Source organism: Neophocaena asiaeorientalis, unplaced genomic scaffold (assembly GCF_003031525.2).
Source record: "Neophocaena asiaeorientalis asiaeorientalis breed wild unplaced genomic scaffold, Neophocaena_asiaeorientalis_V1.1 scaffold136, whole genome shotgun sequence".
Classification (NCBI taxonomy): Eukaryota; Metazoa; Chordata; class Mammalia; order Artiodactyla; family Phocoenidae; genus Neophocaena; species Neophocaena asiaeorientalis.
Window position 1 is genome coordinate 6,151,540 of NW_020185333.1, and position 24,240 is coordinate 6,175,779.

Below are 24,240 nucleotides of genomic sequence, written 5' to 3' on the forward strand. Positions count from 1 at the left end.
GACATTTAGGTTGTTTCCATGTCTTGGCTATTGTAAATAGTGCTGCTATGAACATTGGTTTCCTCTAGATATATGGCCAGGAGTGGGATTGTGGATCATATGGTAATTCTTTTTTTAGTTTTTCAGACACCTCCATACTGTTCTCCATAGTGGCTGCACCAGTTAACATTTCCACCAACAGTGTAGGAGGGTTCCCTTTTCTGCATATCCTCTCCAGCATTAATTGTTTGTCGACTTTTTGATGATGACAGTTCTGAATGGTGTGAGGTGATACCTCATTGTAGTTTTGATTTGCATTTCTCTAATAATTTGTGAAGCTGAGCATCTTTTCATGTGCCTGTTGGCCATCTGTATGTCTTCTTTGGAGAAATGTCTATTTAGGTCTTCTGTCCATTTTTTGATTGGGTTGTTGGTTTTTTTGATATTAAGCTGTATGAGCTGTTTGTATATTTTGGAAATTAATACCTTGTGGGCTGCATTGTTTGCAAATATTTTCTCCCATTCTGAGAGTTGTCTTTTTCTTCTGTTTCTGGATTCCTTTGCTGTGCAAAAGCTTTTAAGTTTAATTAAGTCCCATTAATTTATTTTTGTTTTTATTTCCTTTACCCTAGGAGACAGATGCAAAAAGATACTTCTGTGATTTATGTCACGGTGTGTTCTGCCTATGTTTTCCTCTAGGAGTTTTATAATATCCAGTATTACATTTAAGTCTTTAATCGATTTTGAGTTTATTTTTGTGTATGGTGTTAGAGAATGTTCTAATTTCATTCTTTTACATGTAGCTGCCCACTTTTCCCAGCACCACTTCTTGAAGAGACTGTCTTTTCTCCTTTGTATATTCTTGCCTTCTTTGTCATAGATTAATTGACCGTATTGTGTGGGTTTTTTTCTGGGCTTTCTATCCTGTTTCATTGATCCATATGTCTGTTTTTGTGCCAGTACCATATTGTTTTGATTACTGTAACTTTGTAGTATAGCCTGAAGTCAAGGAGCATAATTCCTCCAGCCGTGTCCTTCTTTCTCAAGATTGTTTTGGCTATTCAGGGTCTTTTGTGTTTCCATACAAATTAAAAATTTTTTGTTCTAGTTCTGTGAAAAATGCCACTGGTAATTTGATAGGGATCACATTGAATCTGTAGATTGCCTTGGGTAGTATGAACCCACACCCCTTTTTTACACTCAGTAAAAGCCATAGTCTGGGGCTTCCCTAGTGGCTCAGTGGTTGAGAGTCCACCTGCCAATGCAGGGGACACGGGTTCGTGCCCCGGTCTGGGAAGATCCCACATGCCGCGGAACGGCTAGGCCTGTAAGCCATGGCCGCTGAGCCTGCGCGTCCAGAGCCACAACAGGAGAGGCCACAACAGTGAGAGGCCCACGTACTGCAAAAAAAAAAAATAATAAAAAGCCATAGTCTGTACAATGGCCTACAAGGGTCAGATGCTTGGGCCCCATTATCTCTCTGACCTCTTCTACTTTCTCTTCTCTCATTCTGCCTTGGTCACTTGGACCTCTTTGCTGTGTTTTGAACATACCATGCACACTCCCACCCTAGAGTCTTGCCCTGACTATTTCCTCTTGTCCTGACTATTTCAGCAAAGACTTAAAGATGAGGGTTAATCAAATAGATCTGGGAGGAGTCAGGATAGGCCTTGTTGGGAAGGTGACATTTGAGTGCTCTCAACCAGTTTTCTCCATGTGCTTCTATTTTCATAGCATTTAATACCTTCAAAGAAGCTACATGCTTGACATAATAAATAAGTTTGTCATGTCTCCACCTGCCAGAATGTACCCTACACAAGGGCAGGGGTCTTTGTTTTGATCACTGATTTTTGTCAGTCATCTAGAACAATGCCTGCCACTTATTGGAGATCCACAAACATTTGATCAATTGAAAGTAGAACAATGTTCCGTTGACTTATTCTTAACTGTCAACCACTATTGTTAGTGAGATCTTTTTCCTATATTTTACATGGTGGCAATCTATTTGAGGTTTTTCATTTTCAGTTTGTCATGAGCTTTTTTGTATCTTGCATACTCAGTCACTTACAAGAGTGCTTCGAATCCATCAAGTAGATGGACAATGGTTACTTCACCTTGTCCTGTAACTTGCTTGTCTGCTATGAACAGCATGTGGCTAGCTGTTTGTCTGTAATTAGAATTATTTTTAGTAATATATTCCCAAAGATAGAATTCCTAGGTCAATGAAAATAAACAATGTGTTCTTGATGCCCAGAGGCACTCACTTTAAAACGAGAGTGAAAACCGTTTATCCTTCTGCCTATGGACACCTCTGTTTCTAGATGTTAATCTAGAGTCAAAGCTAAATTAGAATGAACTGGCAAAATAACAAACCTGGAAATCTAGAAGAGGAAGGAGTTTTGGATTCTAGCAGGGACACTAAGTAGAACTCTTATGCTGGTGACAGGGTGTATCACACTTGGCCTCATTACAAAACCCCCAGTTTGATCTTCTGTGCCATTTAGGATGTAGTCTACGTGGGGACTGTTCAGTTCAGAGACTAAGCTGGAGTATACCTTTTTGTCCAGCTCTGAAGGTAGTATTGTATACAAGTTTTTTCATAGGCATTGCCTACCTCTCTACCTATTGGCATTAATTTTCTACTCACTTTTTTGTTGAGGAAATTGGTGGGTGAGTGAAATGAAAGTGGATCTGAGATGATAATTCTGCTTAGGATGCAGGACCTTTTATTTCCTCCTTTATTCTTAGCTTTACCTTTTGGCTTTTGTACAAATTAAATTTTAGGTATATACCTATCCAAACCTCCCCTCCTCTCACTAGGTCTATGCTCCAGATTTTTTGCTGCTTTTTTTGCTACTATCACCAAAGTTTCTTTCTCATGGCCTGTCCTGTCCACTGATTATACTCTGCTTTCAAAGGAGACCAAGAGTAAATGTGATCAATTAAGCCATGTTAAGTGAGTCCTAGTTCTATAAAATATGTGATATGTTTGTCTTAACCCCCTAATGCAGGGGTCCCTAATCCCTGGGCTGCGGTCCACAGCCTATTAGGAACCAGGCCGCACAGCAGGAGGTGAGTGGTGGGCGAGAGAGCGAAGCTTCATCTGCCGCTCCCCATCGCTTCCCATTGCTTGCATTATCACCTGAACCATCCCCCACGACCCCGTCTGTGGAAGAATCGTCTTCCACAAAACCAGTCCCTGGTGCAAAAAAGGTTGGGGACTGCTGCCCTAATGGATTGGCATTTCCCCAGAAAACTTTTAAATATGATGTATCACCCAGAGCCTCTCAGTTTTGGTCTATGCAACCCCAGCAATTGTCAAGACTCTTTTAGGGGAACTAAGTAAGAGGTTAGAACTATTTCATTCTAATACTAAGATTCTGTTTGCTTTTTAAATTCTTTTGCTGCTGTTATTGATGGTGCAAAAGCAATGCCGATTAAAACTGCTGGAGCCTTATCACAAGCTGAGGCAGTAGCACCACACTGTAGTTATAATCGTTGTATTCGCTGGTCCATACTCAACAGTTTAAAATAAAAGAAGTCAGTTTTACTTAAGAATGTCTTTAATGAAACAGTAAAAATTAATTATACTACATCTCAACCCCGAGTATATATCTTTTTAATATTCTGTGTGACAAAACGAAAAGTATGCATAAAGCACTTCCATTTCATACTGAAGTAGGATGTGTGATTGTGCAAGTTCTGAGTTGAACTAGCAATCTTTTCAGGAAGAATCATATTTACTTGAAAGAACATTTGACAAACTATGCTTATTCAGACTCAGATATTTTCTCAAAAATGAACAAAGTGAGCCTGTCACTACAAGGAAAACAGCTGACAATATTTGTTGCCAATAATAAAAGTGGAGCTTTTAGGTAAAATTAGATTTCGGAAAACAGTTAGGTACCATCATAAGCTTGATGGCTATCAATTCTTGAAGACTTTTCTTTTTTCTTCCTTTTTTATTGAAATATAGTTGACGTGAAATATGATATTAGTTTCAGGTATATAACATAGTGATTCAACATTTATTTATATTTCAAATTGCTCACCACAATAAGTCTAGTAACCATCTGTCATCATACAAAGTTATTTCAGTACCGTTGACTATATTCCCTATACTGTACATCATGTCCCCATGACTTACCTATTTTATAACTAAAATAAGAAGTTTGTACCTCTTAATCCCCTTCACCTGTTTCACTTAACCCTCCCACCACCTTCGCCTCTGGCAACCACCACTTTGTTCTCTGTATCTATGAGTCTGTTTCTGTATTGTGTTTGTTCCTTTTTTTTTTAGATTCCACATATTAGTGAAATAATAAGGTATTTGTCTTTGTTTGTCTGACTTATTTTAGTTAGCATGATACCCTCTAGGCTCATCCATGTTATTGCAAATGACATAATTTCACTATTTTTTATGGCTGAGTAATATTCTATTGCATACACACACACACACACACACACACACACACGCACGCTCTCTGCATCTTCCTTATTTATCTATTGAAAGACAACTTAGGTTGCTTCCATATCTTGGCTATTATAAATAATGATGCTATGGATACAGGGGTGCACATATCTTTTCAAATTAGTGTTTTTATTTTCTTCCAGTAAGTATCCAGAAGTGGAACTGATAGATTGTATACGGTTTTAAAATTTTTTAAAGTTTTTAAGGAACTACCATACTGTTTCCATAGTGGTTGCTCCAATTTACAGTGCCATCAATGGTGCATGAGGGCTCCCTTTTCTCCACATTCTCACCAACACTTGTTATTTGTTGTCTTTTTGATGTATCCATTCTGACAGGTGTGAAGTGATATCTCATTGTGCTTTTGATTTGCATTTTCCTGATGATTAGTGATGTTGAGCATCTTCTCATGTGTCTGTTGGCCATTTGAATGTCTTCCCTGGGGGGAAAAAATGTTTATTCAGGTCCTCTGCCCATTTTTAAGTCAGACTTTTTGTTTTGTTGATATTGAGTTGTGTGAATTCTTTGTATATTTTAGATATTAACCCTTTATTGTATATATCATTTGCAAATATCTTCTCCCATTCAGTAGGTTGTCTTTTCATTTTGTGATGGTTTCCTTTGCTGTGCCAAAGCTTTTTAGTTTGATTAGGTCCCATTAGTTTATTTTTACTTTTGTTTCCCTTGCCTGAGGAAAGAGATCCAAAAGCATATTGCTGAGACCAGTGTCAAAAAGTATACAGTCTAAAAAAAAAAAAAAAGTATACAGTCTATGTTTTCTTCTAGGAGTTTTATAGTTTCAAGTCTTACATTTAAGTCTTTAAGTCATTTTGAATTTATTTTTGTGCATGGTGTGAGAAAATAGTCCATTTTGATTCCTTTCATTTAACTTCCAGTTTTCCCAGCACCATTTATTGAAGACTGTCTTTTCCCCACTGTATGTTCTTGACTCCTTAGTTGTAAATTAACTGCCCATGTAAGTGTGGGTTTATTTCTGGGCTCTCTATTCTGTTCCATCGAACTATGTGTCTAGTTTTGTACTAGTATCATAAAGTTTTGATTACTGTAGCTTTGTAGCATAGTTTGAAATCAAGGAGTATGATACCTCCAGCTTTGTTCTTTCTCATGATTGCTTTGGCTATTCTGTGGTTCTATACAAATTTTAGGGTTATTTGTTCTAGTTTTGTGAAAAATGCCAAAAATGTATTTGGATAGGGGTTGCATTGAATCTGTAGATTGCTTTGGGTAGGAATATATTAGCAATACTAATTCTTCCAATCTATGAACATAGAATATCTTTCCATTTACTTGTATCTTCAGTTTCTTTCATCAGTGTCTTAGTTTTCCAAGTACAGGTCTTTCACCTCCTTGGTTAAATTTAGTCCTAGGGGGCTTCCCTGGTGGCGCAGTGGTTGAGAGTCCACCTACTGATGCAGGGGACACGGGTTCATGCCCCGGTCCGGGAAGATCCCACATGCCATGGAGCGGCTAGGCCCGTGAGCCCTGGCCGCTGAGCCTGCACGTCTGGAGCCTGTGCTCTGCGACAGGAGAGGCCACAACAGTGAGAGGCCTGAGTACCGCAAAACAAACAAACAAAAATATTTAATCCTAGGTATTTTATTCATTTTGATGCAATTGTAAAGGGAGTTGTTTTCTTCATTTCTCTTTCTGATAGTTTGTTATTAGTGTACAGAAATGTAACTGAATCTGTATATTGATTTTGTATCCTGCAAATTTATTGAATTCGTTTATTAGTTCTAATAGTTTTTTGATGGAGTCTTTAGGGTTTTCTATGTATAGTATCATATCATCTGCAAATAGTGACAGTTTTATTTCTTCCTTTCCAATTTAGAGGTCTTTATCTCTTTTTCTTTTCTGATTGCTATGTCTAGGAATTCCAGTACTGTGTAGAATAAAAGTGGCAAAAACGAATATCCTTGTTTTGTTCCTGATCTTTGAGCCATCTTCACCATTGAGTTTTCACCATTGAGTATTATGTTAGCTGTGCTTTTGTCATAGATGGTCTTTATTATGTTGAGGTATTTTCCCTCTATATGTTCTCTGTCTCTCTCTATGTCTTTCTCTCTCTCTCTCTCCCCTCCTTCTGGGACCTCTATAGCACAAATGTTAGTGTGCCTGATGTTGTCCCAGAGGTCCCTTAAACGAATCTCTCTTAAAAAGAGAGATTTCTTTTTTGCTGTTATGATTGGGTGATTTCCAATACCTCATCTTCCAGATTGCTGATCTGTTCTTCAGGATCTTTTAATCTGCTGTTGATTCCCTTAATGTGTTCTCATTTCAGTCATTATAATCTTCAGTTCTGATTGGTTCTTTTTTATATTGTCTATATTTTTGTTGAAGTTCTCACTGAGTTCACCCCTTCTTCTCCTAAGTTTGGTAAGCATCTTTGTGAGTATTACTTTGAATTCTTTTCTGATAAATTGCTTATCTCCATTTTGTTTAGTTCTTTTTCTGGAGTTTTGTCTTGTTCTTTCATTTGGAAAGTATTCCTTTGTCTCCTCGCTTTGCCTAACTCTTTGTGTTTGTTTCTATGTATTAGGTAGATCAGCTCCATATCCTAGTCTTGAGAGAGTAGCCTTATGTGTGGCACAATTCCCCATGGTCACCAGAGCCAGTTTTTCCCGGGGTTTCCCCTGTTTGGGCTTCATGCACCCTCTTATTGTGGTTGGGCCACAATTGCTGTGGGCACACTGGTTGAGGGGGCTGGCCCCAGGCCTGGCTGGCTGCATAGCTTGGTTGTGACTGCTGTAGGTGTGCTGTGGGCCACTTGGGGTGACCCCCAAGTGGGAGCTTCTTGGAGGGGGTGCTGATGCTGGCCAAGGTGGCTCACCAGGTTGGATGGGGTAAGAGACACTTTGGAGGGGCACCAGTGCCAGCTCATGCCACCTGCCCGATGGAGTGGACATGGAGTGGCTTTTGAGGGGCCTTCCAAGGTGGGTCCTCAGGGAATGTTGGGGCAGGGTACACTGTGTTAGCTAGGTTGACTGAAAGTAACAGAAATGGTGCCCACCAGTCCTGGGCCAGCCAGCTAGGTGGCAGAAGAGTTAAAAAAATAAAAAGGTGCGCACAAGTGCTTCTGCCACTGGAGAAAGTTCTGCCAGATCCCTGCCCCTCCAAAATATGTCGTAATATTAGTCAATGAATTTCCTTCTTGTACGACTCAGGTGTTTTTCAAGCTGTTGCCTCTCTATTGGGACCAGGAGCAAGTGAGTTTGTACACAAGCATTGTCTGCAGTTTCCCGCAGTCCTCTGGCTCTCCCAGCCCTAAGCCCCACTGGTTTTCAAAGCCAGACATTACGGAGTCTTGTCTTCCCGGGGTAAGAACCCTGGGCTGGGGAGCATGATGTGGGGCTTGGACCCCTCCCTCCCCAGTGGGGACCTCCACAGTTGTGATATCCCTCCCACTTATTAGTTGCCTTATCGGGGGTGTGGGCTCTGATTAGACCACGTCTCTGCCCTCTTACCCATTCCCCACATGGCCTTTTCTTTATAGCCTTAGTTGTAGAAAATCTGTTCTGCTAGTCTTTAGGCTGTTCTCAGAGATAGTTTTTCTATACGTAGTTGTAGTTTTGGTGTGTCCATGGGAGGAGATGAACTCAGGATCTTCTAACTCCCCCATCTTGAGCTGAACCTTAAAGGCTTTTCTTATGAGATAAGTGGTGATGTTAACAGATATGATTTTTTTTTAATATTCTGTGATGAAATGTGTTAACATTTGGAAAATCTGCATAATTCAGTAAACGTATACTTTTCAAATCACCACTGCTTGATGTTGCAAAATCATGTGTAGGTAAAAGATCCATTCAAAGTTTAAGACAGATGCATGAACTTTAATGTAACAGAATAAAAAATTCATTTATATGGATTATACCATTAACCCTTAAGAAACTTCTATTTGTTGAGTTTTGGTACAGTATCAAACAATAGTCACAATTATCTGAAAAGACTATGAAAACACATCTCCCTTTTCTAACTACTTATATGTGAGAGGCTGGATTTCTTCATATGCTTCAACCAGAACAGTTGGATTCTTCAACCAGCTGACTTTTATTAAGCCAGAGATTTAAAAAAATATAAAATAAGCTTACTTTTCTCACTAATTTTTTTGTTTGTTTTGGAACATAGTTTTCCCTCTAAAAATCGTTGCTTCTATTAACATGTCATTAAGATTTTTATTATGTTAAAATGAGTAAATACATACCTTAAATTCCTCTTTTAATTTCGAATACACTGTTAATATAAAACTCATATAAACAAAATCTCTGTGGGGTCCTCAAAATTTTTTAAGCGCATAAAGTGTTCCTGAGACCCAAAAGTTTGGGAATTGCTGTTCTAACCCAAACACTCTTATAACGTTGAGAGTTTTAGAACTTGTTTGTAGCAAGAGGGGTGGGAATCATAAATATTTGGGGCTTTTATTATTGCACTAATTGCATAATAGAAGTAACTGCGTTTGATCAGGATTGGCTCTGCTTTAATACCATTTCTAGTAACCAAGGCATTTCTCACCTATCATTAATGAAGTAAGCTGAGCTGGGAAAGTAGACTAGAGTGAAATAAAATTTACCCTTCTCTTGGTCACATTCTGTACCATTTAATGACGCTTTGTAATATTTATTTAGCAAGTCGGTCTACAAAGTACATTCACACTCATTTAATTTTCTTTAACAATATTTTATCGCCATCCTCAATTTACAAATGAGGCAAAGAAGTTGTAATTATCTAAAGATCATATGGTCAGAAATGTGTAGAGCCACATATAGTACACAAGGGAGCATGGCACAGAAGAAAGAATGCGTTCCTCAGGATTAAGAGCTTAACTTGAATCTACGTCCATTGCATAGCTGGTAACCAGGTTTGTGTCTCAATCACGTTTAAGTCAGTTACCATATTTTCCCTTCTGAAAAATGGGTAACATAATACCTATGTTATCAAGGAGCTATGAGAATTAAACTAGGTAATATATATAAAGTACTTGCTCTATGGAAGAGTCTCAGTAAATGGTAGCTCACTCTCGAGAGTTCTGGAAAGGATCATTGCCATGGTTTGCTGATAACTGGACCCTTGACTCTTTATAAATATCAAAAATATGTGGATCATATTAGTTGCTCTTAAGCCAACAAGTTAAGTGGGAGAGGCAGTAGATAAGAAGACCATGATTAACTTATTTTGTGAAATCTTTTTGTATGTGAGTTCCTAAAAAGGCTAGAAGAAAAGGAAGCTCTGATAAACCAACTTTCCAGGGAAAATATTACCTTCACTCTGCAGATTCAAGACCTGAAATGGCAATTGGCAGAAGAGACCAAAGTTATGCATCTGTTGTTTCTCACCAGGAGCTTGACTGTATGTTAAGAAAAAAAAATAGTGCTTGCTAGGTCAGCCTGAATATCTTCTCATATAAAAGAAGGGGGGAAAGTGCCCTAGAAGTTATGGAAGAAGATGTGTTGGATCTTATACGTGCCAGGAAGGACTCTGATCACTGAAGGAACATCCTCAGTAATTTAGATCACTTCTCTAGTTTGTCAGATTTAGAACAAACAAAGTATGCATTTTCATTTTGCATTATTGCTAGAACAGAAAGTCGGCAAAGTTCTTTATGGGTCTTTGATTCTGAATTGCACAAAGAAGTGGAATTAAATAAAAGAGCAGGATAAAATGAACGGGGCTGGATTAGCTCAATATTATTTTCAAATTGTCAATATATTATAAATATTAGTCATTATTAGTCATTTCTTCCCAAGAGAATATATGATGTTGCTCGCAGGTGACTACAGTGAAAGTGGTTCTTTAATGTTAAAGCATAGTGACTAAGATGAGAGATGGATTTTTGAGCCCTGGTATTCAAGTCTGTTCTTAGTTCATATTCAAGGCCTCTTTCTTACTAAGACCCCAAAAGACTTCACTTGCATGTAATCTCACTGCAACTCTTCAGACTTCAGTTTTTAAATGTTTTATTTTATTCCTTCCACTCTCCTTCTTTTCTATATCATACGTACATTTTCAAATTACTGTCATGATTTGTGCATCAGACATCATGCTAGACGCTTCTCTCATGCCATATAAACCTTCACGTATATAAGTCATATGAAACTGGTAGAATTATATTTTTTTACATGAAGTAACCAAGGCTTTGAGAAGACAACTCATCCAAGGTCATACAGCTGGTAGTATACTGTGAAGGAAGTTTAGCAGGTTGTGAAATGACTAGATTTATAGTTTAGAAGATCTCTCTGGCTGACTTCCCAGTGGCTTCCAACTGGCATAGGAGGCCCCCTTTCTTGGCTCCGGCCTCCTTTTATGACCTTACCTTCCACAACTGCCTCTGTCATTTACTCCCCTCCAGTCACCCTGGCCTCCTTGCTGCCCCTTATACAAGCTGTCATCATTCAGGCCTTAGGACGTTTGTAGCTGCTATTCCCACTGTTTGAAGGCCCTTCCCCAAGGCCTTTGGGGGATGATGAGAAAGAACCAAACATTCCTCATCATGTCAATCGGTTTTATGTTCTCAGTGCAGTCAGCAATTTTATTTAGTCATTTTTGTACATGTTGGTTTTATATATCCTCTTACTCCTTTTAGCTCCGTTGGACAAAGGCTTTGTCTCCATCTCTTTTACTTCAGTTAACACTATTGCTTAGAACAGGCGCTCAATAAATATATATTAAATAAGAAGAAGGGTAGCAATTTGAAGCCAAGTTTCCCAGATTCCAAAGCCTGTGTCCTTCTTAGGGTCGCTATGTATTATTGCTCCTCATTCACTGCCCAAAGGTGTCTGCCTGAGGCTGCCATTAACCAAGCCTTATGCTTTCAGAGCTGCATCTACCTAAGAAGATCCTGTTTCCTAATTTACATTAAGGACCCATGAGGACTGGCAGCGACTCTGGTTCTTCACACTAGACTAGGTTATCTCTTGGCAATGATGTTGCTAGGTTAACCAGACCACCCCTTAAGTGCCAACAGTAGTCATTAAACTGAGCTCTACTGTCCAGTAAATACAGCAGCCACTACTACACTACAGGTGGCTACCTGAATTTAAATTGACATTAATTAAAATTAAATAAATTTTAAATTCAGTTTTGACTGAATTTGACTTTGTTTGGGGCACATTTTGAGTGTTTAACAGCCATGTGGCTAGTGTTTACCATATTGGCAGTGTACATATAGAATATTTTCATCACTATGGAAAGTTCTATTGGATAGTACTGCTTTAAAGTTTTAAAGTTTTTAGGGATTTACATGTGAAATAAAAGGTTCTGTTCTCCTTATGAATAGAATGAAAAGGCTAGACAAAACTCATTGGTCCTTTCTAGTCCAAACAAGATCTAACTCTTGTATATTGCTAAATATAAATCTGATTACCTAAATGATGGTGAGCATTCCTCTTGCTACCGTTGCATTCTGCACTATTTCTAGAACTCCAGGCCTGTCTATTGTTGAAGCCCACATAGTCAGGCTGGCATTTCCCTAAATAGAACCCTCTTCCTTGTTGTAATGGCAGCGCTTAGATACTCTCTCCTTTCTCTTCTTGTCCCAAATTCTCTCCCTGGTATCATCTTACAAGGTTTAGGTTCGGCTTGCATTTGTGACAGGTGGTTATTAACCTTATCTGAAAAAGATGATGTCACCTCCAAGCCTTTCATTGTTTGTTAATGGCCGTGGTGCCTTTTTGTAACATGTGTTGTGTCCCCTGCAGTTACAGAGCGCCCTGGCCCAGGCCGTGAAGTCGGCCAAGCGTGACTGTGACCTGCTATGAGAGCAGTACCAGGAAGAACAAGAGGCCAAGGCTGAGCTGCTCTGGGCCCTGTTCAAAGACAATGCTGAAATTGTTAAGTGGAGAACCAAGTATGAAGACGACACCATCCGGAGCACTGAGGACTTGGAGGATGCCAAGTGAGTGGGGCAGGGCTGCACAGAGGACTCTGAGAACAGTGACTGTGTCTTCGAGGCCACATGTGTACACTAAGCTAATCCTCACCAAGTGTGTGAACTAACCCAAGACCAAAGCTGAAACAGCCACCGCTGGCAAGAAGCATATGCTCTAGAGGGGTTCAAAAATGAAAATTATAATACAGAGTGACAAAGACTAGAGAGAAGTCCTGGGGGAAAAAAAGAGGTTATTTCTAGGGGTACGAGGGAAGTCTTCATAGATGGGACTTTGAACTAGGGTTTGAAAGTAGGCTAGCACGAAAATCCTGTGTTTCATTTGGAACGCCAAAATAATGGAGTCCATGTGTGTACATGTCTCCGTACCTTAAAGTCATCATGTCTCTGGTCTACAACTTGTACACTACAAAGTGGTCTGTGAAGGTGGACAGGGGCAGCTGGAAACGTATTAGGATTTGTCATCCTGCCTATGGGACAAAGGTTTCTTTGAAAAGAAAACACTTTGGGGTCACCTCTAAGGTTAGGATATCGGTTTTATAGCCAACACTACATAAAGGCTTTAGAAGTTCTTCTCAGGAACTACAGAAGTTTGGGGCCCACATGAATCAAGACTTAGTACCAGGATGTAGTTCTAAAGCATTTTGCCCAGAGGTCAAAGGACTGTGTGTCTTTGAGAGAAAGTGTCAAACCATCCCCGGCTTATAATCATTAAAGGTTGACTCAAAAGAGTGTATCCCTGGCTTGGTAGCTTGGCAGAAATTCAGGGCAGATCAATACATTTCTCTTTAGCATCAACCAAAAATATTATTTTTTCAGTTCTTCACCTAAATCTTTGAAAGGCATCGCTGTGCACGTGCTGAACAGCTGCTGTGTTCTGTCCCTGAAGGGGTACCAAGCAATCTGTCTCTGTAGCCACAGTAACTTAAAAAGGGCTTTGGGATGACAGATACTAAAAATACCTGCAGTAAATGTGTTCAAAACTCTGGACTGCAGAAAAGTGGGGCTTTGAACTGAAATGGCGCCTCATATCCAAAATATGGCATTTGCTTCTAAAGTAAGATCTTTTTTTTCCTAATAATTGAAGAATTCTGGTGAAAGTGTCTACCAGTCATTCTGTTTGAAGGTTTCTTAGCGAGGGACAGAAAAGAGGGAAAGTATATAGGTTACTTATGACCACATGGATTTGTTGGAACTAACAAATTGTGGTCCAGTAGTACATGACAACTGAAGAGAAATGATGGGCAAATGAGATAATATCCAAAGACTTTTTTTTTTTTTGCTTTAAACTTAGCTGAACATCAAATAAATAAAGCATTGTCTGTATTATGATTTCCCACTAAAATCCCTAAGGGATGTGGAACTGCAAAAAAAAATCTAGGATTCCATTTTTTTAAATTGGAAAGCTGAGGATCTGTCTACTTAGATTTCCAGGCTGGGGTTCACATGATGAGTTAGTTTAGTGGAATCAAGCTCCCCTGAGACCCCATTTACCGCTTCTGAGTTCCCCAAGGATAGGAATCTGATTTCTTCATCTCCTACACCTTCTTGTGTATTCTAGGAAACTACATAGATGCTTATGGTTGGCAAGTTGAGCAGCAAAATTGTAGCTGGTAGTAAATGTAGAGCAACGTTATCAATCAAATGAAGGTGATCAATTGTCCAGTTTGCCCTGGACTTGCCCAGTTTGAGCACTGATAGCCCCGTGTCCTGGTACAACCCCTCAGTCCCCCAGCAGTTGGTCACCCAAAGTAAAATTCCTATTTTCTGGTTCCAACTGAGCATTTCTAAAGTAGTTAAAATATGTGTAATTATTTTACAAGACTCCTGTTTTAGGTGGGATAAAGCATCAGAATCTCCTTTTTTTTCTCCCTTATTGAGATATAATTGACATATACCATTGTGTAGGGTGTACAAGTAAGGTGTAGAATGTGATAATTCGTTATGTGCACATGTTGAGAAATCTTTACCACAGCATGATTAGTTAACACTTCCTTTACCCCACTAAATTACCGTTTTATTGTTGTTGTTATGGTAAGAACACTAAAGCTCTATTCTCATAGCAAATCTCACATATAAGATACATGTGAGAGCCAACATTGGCTGCGTCGGGTCTTCGTTGCTGTGTGCGGCCTTTCTCTAGTTGTGGCGAGCGGGGGCTACTCTTCATTGTGGTGCGCGGGGCTTCTCATTGCAGTGGCTTCACTTGTTGCAGAGCACAGGCTCAGCAGTTGGGGCTCATGGGCTCCAGAGCACAGACTCAGTAGTTGTGGCGCACGGACTTAGTTGATCCACGGCATGTGGGATCTTCCCGGACCAGGGCTCGAACCTGTGTGCCCTGCATTGGCAGGCGGATTCTTTAAACACTGTGCCACCAGGGAAGCCCACAATACAGTAATATTAATGATAGTCACCATGTGGTACAGAAGAATCTCTTCTTACCAGTTAAGAAAAATGAAGCAAAGATGTGAAGTGACTATGGTTAGAAAGCCAGTGAGCAAGGAGTAGTTGTTAGAGCCCAGGTCTTTCTTAGAGCACAGACTGGTTTTTGCAGGATTCCACCAAAAGGGGGCTTTATGAGCACAGTGCTCTGTTGGGCTGCTGTGTGGAACATGTTAATTCCTGAGGATCTTTTTCTGTTTAATAACTGGAGATTGGAAAAAGCTTTGGTACATACAGTACCTTTCATCTAAGAGGTGTGATGAATGAGTAAGAATGGGACTGCCAGTGTCCCTGCAGGAGATGGGAACAAGAGAACACTTTGCATCCATAAGGAAGTGTATGAGCATTGTAAGGACGGTAGAGGAAGCATTTTAATAAGCCACTGCATCTCAGAGGATTCTGGAGGGAGGACAGACAGGGGCTAAAGTACCCCCGACAGCAGTAGGACCTGATAAGTGAGCATAACGCTGGGATGGATGTGGGTATATAAATTTGGGAAGAGGAGCTGAGATGGAGAAGAAATTCAGAGAAAAGATACTCGGGCATGTTTAAGAGTCCCATGATGAGAGGGGGAGACTGAGCAGGAGAGAGCCAGAGAATGCTGCTTGGAAGCAATAAAGCCAAGGAGCTCTTTAGAGACTAGACGTGCCCCAAGACTTTTAACGGTTGCTTACTGTTGGGTGTTCAGTACCATCTTTCTCTTTCTCCCATTTCTTATGAAGTCTTAGATAAAGTCTGTATTGCTTACTTAAGGTTCAGGGGAAGCAGATACTTACAGGGATTCAGAGGTTCTGAGCGTCAAGTCCAGGTTGGCAAAGGGTGGGGAGGGAATAAAGGACATGTGGACACAGAAGCCAGAGTGTGGTGGCCAGCAGACATCTGGCTTCCACAGGCACAAGGAGGTCATTGTCAGGCACAAGCTGCTTCCCCTTCAGACTATGAAGCCACCCTCAGGAGCCCCCCCCACCCTTCATTTGTACCCGAGTGCTGTGTTTAATAAGGACACACTGCACGAGCTCTCTGAGGGTTGTGGCTTCACTCGCCCTTTGGACCTCCCCTTCTCAGGAAGAAGCTGGCAATTCGGTCGCAGGAGGCTGCCGAAGCCATGGGGGTGGCCCATGCCAGAAGGGCTTCCCTGGAGAGGGCCAGGCTCTGACCGCAGCTCGAGCTCGGGGACACCCTGTTGCATCGTGGGAAGGCGCACCGCGGGGCCGCTGCGCTGGACCGGCGGCAGCAGCACTTCGACCAGTGCCTGGAGGGCTGGAGGCGGGAGCACGAGTAGCCTCAGGCGATGCCAGACGCCCCGCAGAGGAGGCCCGGGCCCTCAGCGCCCGGCTCCTCAAGCTCAGGCACACCTACGAGGAGAGCGCCGCGAGTCAGCGGACCCTCCGGAGGGTGAACAAAAACCTGAAGGGTACGTTGCCCTGGGAACGGGAGCAGGGGCCCCGGGAGGGCCCTGCGCCAAGGGCAAGGCTGCCTCGATGCGCAGAAACCTCAGCATCGTCCTGGCCTCGCTTGGGTCTTAACTTTTCCGTTTTGAATACTAACTTTGGCTTTTGTCTTTTTTTTTTAAACTACAGGTACTATTTTCATTAAAGGAGTTCTAAACACAAGAGTACTTTCCTAACTTTAGCCCCAGTTCCTGTCCGCAAAGGAAGCCTATTAAGAATTTCGTTATATCCATAACCTGCATAATATGCGTACAGGTATTTTTTACTTAAATTACACGTTATTCTATACCTTTTATTTTTTCCATTTATTAACTTATTTTCTAATTTAACAAATATCTCTATAGCCCATACTCCGTGCCAGGCACTGTTCTATATATAACTATTCATTGTTTAAGTCTCAGAACAGCCTTATGTGTTAGTTTATCTGTAAAATGCGGATTAGATTGAGTCATTTAAGGTTAAGAACTTGGCCAAATTCGCATTTGATAAGTAGCAGATCTGAGGTTTGAGCCCAGCCAGCTTGATTCCGGCATATACACACTTAACTATGGGCTCTGCCACCTCCCATGTGCCTGTAGCTGGAGCCCTACCAAGTGACTGTTATTAGCGACACAGTGTTTTATGATAAGGCTGACTAACACGTTTAACTAGACCTTATTAATTTTAGATAAAATTTTTCACAATTATAAATAATCCTATATTGTACATCCGTGTACAATGGGGACATGTACAAATATTTCAGTAGGGTAGATTCCTAGAAATGAAATTGCAGAATTAAAGGAGTTTTCAAATTCTGAGATATTGCCCAGCAGCCCTTCAAAGAGGCTGCCAGCTTATACCAGCACCAACAGTGATGTGCATTACGACCCTGAGATGCCCTGGGAGTAAGTTCATTACTATTGGAGGCATAAATGAAACTTGCTTTCTCTGTTGACCTACCTAGTCCATGAGCAGGTCACTGACTGGGCCTGTGAGAGGTGCTGGAACAGTTAGAAAACTTTCATGGCATCTGAACCACCTGGAGGGCTTGTTAAAACACGGTTGGCTGGGCCCCACCATCAAGAGTTTCTGATCCAGTAAGTCTAGGAGGGGCGTCTAAGAGTTTGTATTTCTAAGAAGTCCCCAAGCGAAGCTGGTGCTGTTCGTGTGGGGACCATACTTGCTCTGGGCTGGAGCCTGGGAAGAAGTCTTTTTCAAAAGCTCTCTGAGTGATTCTAAGGTATGGTCAGAATAGAGAACCACTGCCTTGAGTTTGCTCCTGGGAGCCCCTCTTCTGGAGAGGCTTTATCAGAGAAGGATTTATTATTCACATGAGAATTGCCATCTCATGGGTTTGTTTTTGTAACTAAAAAGTTCTTGTCACAGCCTATCCTAGCTGGGGATCTCAGAGCCAGAGGAGCGGTCAAGCTCCTGAATTCCTTCCACTGCCTCTGGACTGTGGGTAATTCCCAGAGCACTTGGCCCTGCTCCACACCTCTTAGGCTGCAGAGGCTTCCTTCATGAACAGGCGGAACTGACGGTAACAGTGTCAGGTGCTGGAGGTTTTGTCACTTCTGGCTGCCTTGCTCTTTCAGAGACGTGTGTTCATCAGAGGGTTCACGCATTGGCTTCTGGCAGACAGTGACCCAGCTTATGCTGTAAGTTCCCATTCTGGTGTTGAGCGACAGCTGACGCAGTGGCCGCCACCAGTGTTGATAGCTAAGCTCTTCCACTGGAATAGTGATTCCAGGGCTGGGCCCTAGAGCCCCACCGGGCAATATCTGGCATGGCTCTGACAAGCAGGACCGCCATGTACAGTCACACAGGTTGTTCAATGCACAATACTCTAAGAAACACCATCCTCACCAGCTGTTGTAGGCAACTTTGTGGCAGATGCCAAAAGAATGCTTTGAAGAGGGGATTCTTTTTTCTAATTCAAACAAACGTCCCATACATGCCAGCGGTGGCCTTGCCATCAAGTTACCAAGGATGGCATGACCAGGGTCCCAGTGGGCCTCTGGGAACAGTCTCTTTTGGCTGATATCATGGATCTGAGACTGGTTCTTTTCAGTAACTTTGTTTTTCATCCCTCTCCAGAAGAGATTTCTAATCTGAAAAATCAGTTGAAAGTAGGAAAAAAGAACTTAAGTGAAATGGAAAAGGTCAAGAAGTAGATTGAACAAGAAAAGACTGAAGTCCAAATGGCATCGGAAGAGGCCAAGGTATTACCTCCAGGGAACAAAGCAAGCTTCCATCACTGTGACAGTGCAGAAGACCTGCATTCTAGTCACAACAACAGCAAGAACACGCTTATAACCCTTGACCCTTATTCAGGGGTTAACTGCCTGCTAGGCACTATGCCTGGCTCTTTGTATGCACTATTTTATGTAATCACCCTAGCAAACTATTGTCCTCATTGTACAAATGAGGAAATCGAGGCTAGGGGAACAGGATAAACAATCGTGGATGCAACTCTCTTGATTATAAAGAAAACAAGAACCGTGTCTATCTTGTTCCCTAATTTATCCCCAGTACCTAGATCTTCACTACTCTAAACATGGCCTGTGGACTGGTTGCATGGGCATCACCGGGGAGCTTGTTAGAAATTCAGACTCTTAGCCTCTCTCCAGCTCTGTTGGATCAGAATTTGAATTTTAACAAGATCCCTGGGTGGTTCATATTTACCCTAACATTTGAGAAGCACTGGACTAGAACATTGCCTGGCATACAGTAGCGGTTCAATAAATATTTGTTGAATGTTGAATAGCTAAATATCCTCATACCTTCCCCTCTCTTTAAATAAAATCAGTCGACACACTTTTTTTTTTTTTTGCAAAAAAAACTTTAGGCAGTTTGAAAAATGAATTCAAAGCAATGTTCTCAAACATTTATTGCTGAAAGCTCATCTTTGTGTGGGTTGACAGGAGTGTTTTCAGTGTTATGGATTAAAAGTTCAGGAAAAATCTCTGACTTGATCCCTAGGTGTGTGCTAGTGATTGAAAGGACCCCTGAGAAAATCTTTTTGCCAAAGAGGGTGAACTCAGAAGGAAGTTATCCTGTCACGGTCATTAAGTAGTCAACAAGGCCTACAAAACCTCTTTTCTTGCAGCTGAATTTCATTTTCTTGACCTACCCTTTGACTAAGCATCCAGGCACATTAAAAATGCATCCCTCACCCACTCACCCTCCAACAGAGACAATAATTTTTAAAAGGCACAGCAAGTCCATTTCAGGCACGGGCCTTTTGAAAGGTGTGATAATGAAAAAATTAGACCCCAGAGGATTGCTCTGAGTCAAGCAATGTCCGGTCAGTTTATCTCACCACCACATTTCTGTAAGAAATCTACCAGACAGAAGATGTGTCAAGTGGACCGCTCTTGACACAGCTCTTGTCTTTTTATGCAAATTGTTTTCTGAGGCCTCTACATTTTATGTAGAATCCTTTCAGTTGGCAGTGTGGTGTCCCCTAACAAGGCCGGTCCTCATAAAGTGGATGAACTTTGTCTCATTCACTTGTTCCTTTTGTTCCCTGTCGGTTCTCTGGCCACCCTGGCTAGGGACTTTCTAAAGCCACCACCTTAACCCAAAGAAGTAACTTTTATGGTGGAAATTTCAAGCAACATGAGAAGCCAATGAGAGCTGTGATTGGGCGGGGCAACTTTAGTCCTATATAACGTATAGACTAACATCTTTGTATGTTAAATTGAGCTGCCCGTTGAAGGTGAGACGACTAAGGCCACAGCGCTCATACCATTCAGTAGCACTAGATGGCATTCTATTCTATTCACATTTTCTCAAGTTTTGTCTTCAGCTGCTTCCATAAATACTTCATCAGCTTGGACATGTATTTGTAAAACTGGGTTATTTCTTTTCCTGAGTGAGCCTTTATGAAAAACGTTATCATATTATTTTTGAAGTCACAAAACTCAAATTATCCCAGGTCACCTTCAAAGCTTCACTTTCTCAGTGCATTCAAAAGGGTTAGAGGTGACAGTTTGCCCCGGAAGGAAGGGCATCATTCCCTCGGAGGAAATTGCTATACCAGCATTTGTTTTTTATTTATTTTCTATTATATTGAAGTTAGTATTGAGAGAACAGCAGCAAGGCTGTAAGCCATATTAAAGTCCCAACATTTTTCTTATTTTTATTTTGAAATTGCTATTCAGTTTTACCTTTTGATGGTATGTGCTAAGCACTCCTCAGAAGGGGCTAGAAAAATTGCGTTTGCCCTCAGGACTGTCTGCCAATGGTTAACTGACCAATAGATGGTGGTCACCCCTTGTGCCCTTTATAAACATCCTCCTCAGTATCCTCCAGTGTTCTGTTTGTTTCTTCTATATGAATTTTATCTTTGGAACAGGCTTTAAAGATTTAATCAAACCTACACTTTCAAACTTGAAACACCTTTATAACATCCCTGGCTGTATGTGCCATGCCTATATGTAAATACTCAAGGGGGCAGGAAATCTCCCTGCCTGTCAAAGCAATCCATTTGAAATAATAGTAGTAATTATGGTGATAATGGCTCACACCAAGCGTTATGTGTCAGGTACATCATAAATTCCTTTATTTGAGTGCTGTCCTGTTTCTTGCTCTCTGAATGCTTTCAACTTTTTTTCTATCCCCCTGTGATGTCCAGAAATAAATAAAAGTTTCCACGTAGGAGTTATCACCTTCCTTGTTTTAGTTTTGATGCTTTTATTGATTCATCCCAACGATGGAAACATTAGAAAAAAGTCAAGGGTAATAAATTAAAAAATTGAAATATAGTCACAGACAAGATTGAAAATGTCTATTTTAAAAATGCTTTAGATTCCAGTTCTTGAACTACAGCTGAAGGCCCTCAGAACATCAGATCTATAGGTGACGTGACAAACAAAAGTAATCACTTGTCTCTCATCCTGTTCCAATCTTCAGGGATGTGATTTGACCTTAGATTATTCCTAGCAATTCTAAAGAGAGCTCCATTAATGATATACGTTTAGAGAAAAAAAAACTTTTGTCCAAAAGTGGGCTGAATTAAGTGCTTTTTATTTATATATTTCAGGAAGCTCTGGAACGCAACGAAAGCAAGATTCTTCGTCTGCAGCTTGAACTCTCAGAAACTAAAGCGGAAATTGAAAGAAAGCTTTCAGAGAAAGATGAAGAGATAGAAAACTGTAGGTATTTACAATTATTTTGATGAGCAACAGTTGCATATTTTAGAATCCTTAACTGAACAGAACCCACTGTGTTTGGCTGCTTTTATGACCCTTGTTGGACTACTACCAAAGAAACAGCCAGTCTAACCCAACACTAGAATCTTTCTAGTAAGCTCAGTACTGTTAATATAAAGGAATACCTCTACACGATTACTATCAGTTTTTTATGATTTTCTTATAAAATTCTTTTTTTTTTTTTTTTGCGGTACGCAGGCCTCTCACTGCTGTGGCCTCTCCCGTTGTGGAGCACAGGCTCCGGACGCGCAGGCTCAGCGGCCATGGCTCACGGGCCCAGCCGCTCTGCGGCATGTGGGATCTTCCCGGACTGGGGCACGAACCCGTGTGCCCTGCATCGGCAGGCGGACTCTCAACCACTGCGCCACCAGGGAAGCCCTTATAAAATTATTTTTGAGCAGCTTCTACTTGCATAGAAGACTCAAGATAACACACCAAAAAAGAATAAGTATGTGGACAAGGACTCTGTATACTGTCTCGGTTTCCCTACAACAAGCTGCTTTCTTGAGCGTTCAAGACACTGACTGGTAATGCTAAACAGTGGAGGAAAAGAACTAAAAGATGTGATGCTGGGCATTAAAATTAATGTCAGATCAGAGTGAAGTTTCCACATCCCCCCTGCCTGTACCTGTAGCCATTTGTTTGGAGAGGGGCCGAAGCCAAGAGCTAAGCTGCTTATGAATCCCTGTTGAAGCAGCTGAGTCTTAATAGTCAGGAAACTGAATTAAACAGGAATCCTGGGTTGCAGGATCTCTTCTTAGCTTCATCATAACAAGCTGATGATTTTAGAAATTTTGCTTCTTAGCTTCTCAGTGAAGTGAGGGGATGAAAGCAGCCCCATCCATGTCACAGAAGGTGGTGAGGAAGATCAGTAAGCTGATGTTGGCAAAGCACTTCACACTCTAGATCAAAGGCACAATTATAAACACATGGAATTAACTATGATTGTATTATGCATCTGATCTGTTCCCTTAAGTCAATGCCGTATGTCAGCATGGAACAGCATTTTTGAGTCTGAAGTTCAACTGGCAACTTGCTTTTAACGTGTTTGTTAAACAATTAAAAGAAAAAGTTACCGTGTTCAGTTGAGCTGGCCTCTTACCCATAGCCCATCTTCAGACAAAACTCCCATGGGGGTCATTTTTTTAATGAGGATGTCAAGCCAAATTTGGTCCTCTGTGTGCTTTGAGTTATCTTTGCTCTCACTCACTGGCATTTTCCTCTGTAGGACTGACTGTAGGGGTGAATTCTGGTCTACTTAAGAGGCTCTGAGTCCGTGTGTAAAAGAATTTTTTGTTTTTGATGGAGGGCAAAAACATTGGGCCTTGATATTTGCCCTACTTCCTTCCATGAGGAACAAAAACGAATGTCTCCTTGCGCAGTTAAAAAAAAACAACAAAAAACCCCCCTCGTTTCAGGTAACGTCAAACCTGTGCCTATTAATAAACCCAGCTAAGTACAACTGAACCCTGAGAGTCTGCATCTTGTCAGATACATCTGAATGTCGTAGAGCTGTTCCCCAATTATAATAATTTCAGTGCAAAGGAAGCTGGAGATCCAAAGAGCTAGGGCTGGGAGAAGAAAGAACTGAAGACGAGGCAGGAGCTGCGAAGGGGCTGAAAAAAGAAGGGCGGGCTGAAGGGAGGAATAAGCTATTCATGAGTTTTAGTTAATGATTCATAATAACTGTCACAGGTACATCCAGAAAGGAATGATGAGCATATCTTAACAAAATATCACAAATACCATGCAGACCCTTTCGGTGCGAGTGCCCTGTGCCCGTGGAGATTGGATCACAATGCCTCGGTCAAATCCAAGGGTTTAATCTGACTTCAGGGCTAGGAGAAGATGGGATCTTAAGGAAACTGAAGAGAATGCCAGGGGGAAATACTAGCAAAGCAGACGATTTTGAGCAATCAAGAGTAAACCAGGTAAAATCCAGAACTCAAGGGAAATATTGCCTGAGGGAAAGATGAGGTTCAAGGTCCTCTTTCACATAATCCTTGGGAAGCTCCATAGAAACCGAAGGAGGCCTGTGAAGCAGGACCCGAGAAGCTGAAGGGACCAGGAGGACAGGAGAGAGACTCAGAGGCAGAGGCAAAACCTTGGTAGAGCTGCAAACTGGGTAACTCATTCACTCATTCTCTGCCACCCAGCCCCCTGCTCTTCCATTCAGTGAGGACTGATCCTGTATGAGCCGGGCTGGAAGCCTGTTGGTGGTGAAAGAATGAGCAGCTGGTACACGAGTTGTATGTTTCACTTGCTCAACAGATATCTGAGCGTTTCATGTTGGCAAGATGCTGTGCCTGCTCTTCTAGACAGGGCTTCCCAAACTTTTATGGAGTGTTAGGGCTTTTTTGTTTCCCTACAAATGTTATAATTAGCAGAGCTAGAGGTAGGCAGGTGACAGTGCAGTCACTGCTGGAAGGAGGGGAGGAGCTTTGATGGCCGGCTTTGATCCTTGCCCTCATCCACACAGGAAAGGAAGAGTGACATCATGGCTCCTTGAAGGCCGGCTGGCGGCCATGACTGCTGTCTAAGTCAGGCCCTGCTGCAAGGCCCCAGACTGGGTCGAGAACAAGTTGGTCAGTTGCATCCTGAATCTTCTGGGGCCACTGACTATATACATCCCCCTCCCAACTCAGGGTATTCAAGGAAATGCTGAACTGTGTGGCAGTCTTCTCAGTGACCCAGAACCAGGGTGCCCCTGGCCTGCATTCTGCTCTCCCTGGACATATCCAGTGAGGTGCTGTGGAAGGAGCTTTTGGGAATGAGGTATCGAAATGCCTTACTCTATCAAAA

The 24,240-nt window shown here is 41.5% G+C and overlaps 1 protein-coding gene across 1 annotated transcript in view; it reads left to right on the forward strand.

Annotated features, from left to right (window-relative positions):
• The window catches only part of MYH15 (myosin heavy chain 15), a 175,793-nt gene that overhangs the window by 121,272 nt on the left and 30,281 nt on the right, over positions 1–24,240 (forward strand). The window contains 6 exon segments of the mRNA XM_024735329.1: positions 9,660–9,778; positions 12,163–12,359; positions 15,858–16,099; positions 16,102–16,206; positions 18,320–18,444; positions 21,270–21,385. Coding sequence (XP_024591097.1) covers positions 9,660–9,778; positions 12,163–12,359; positions 15,858–16,099; positions 16,102–16,206; positions 18,320–18,444; positions 21,270–21,385 — 904 coding nt within the window.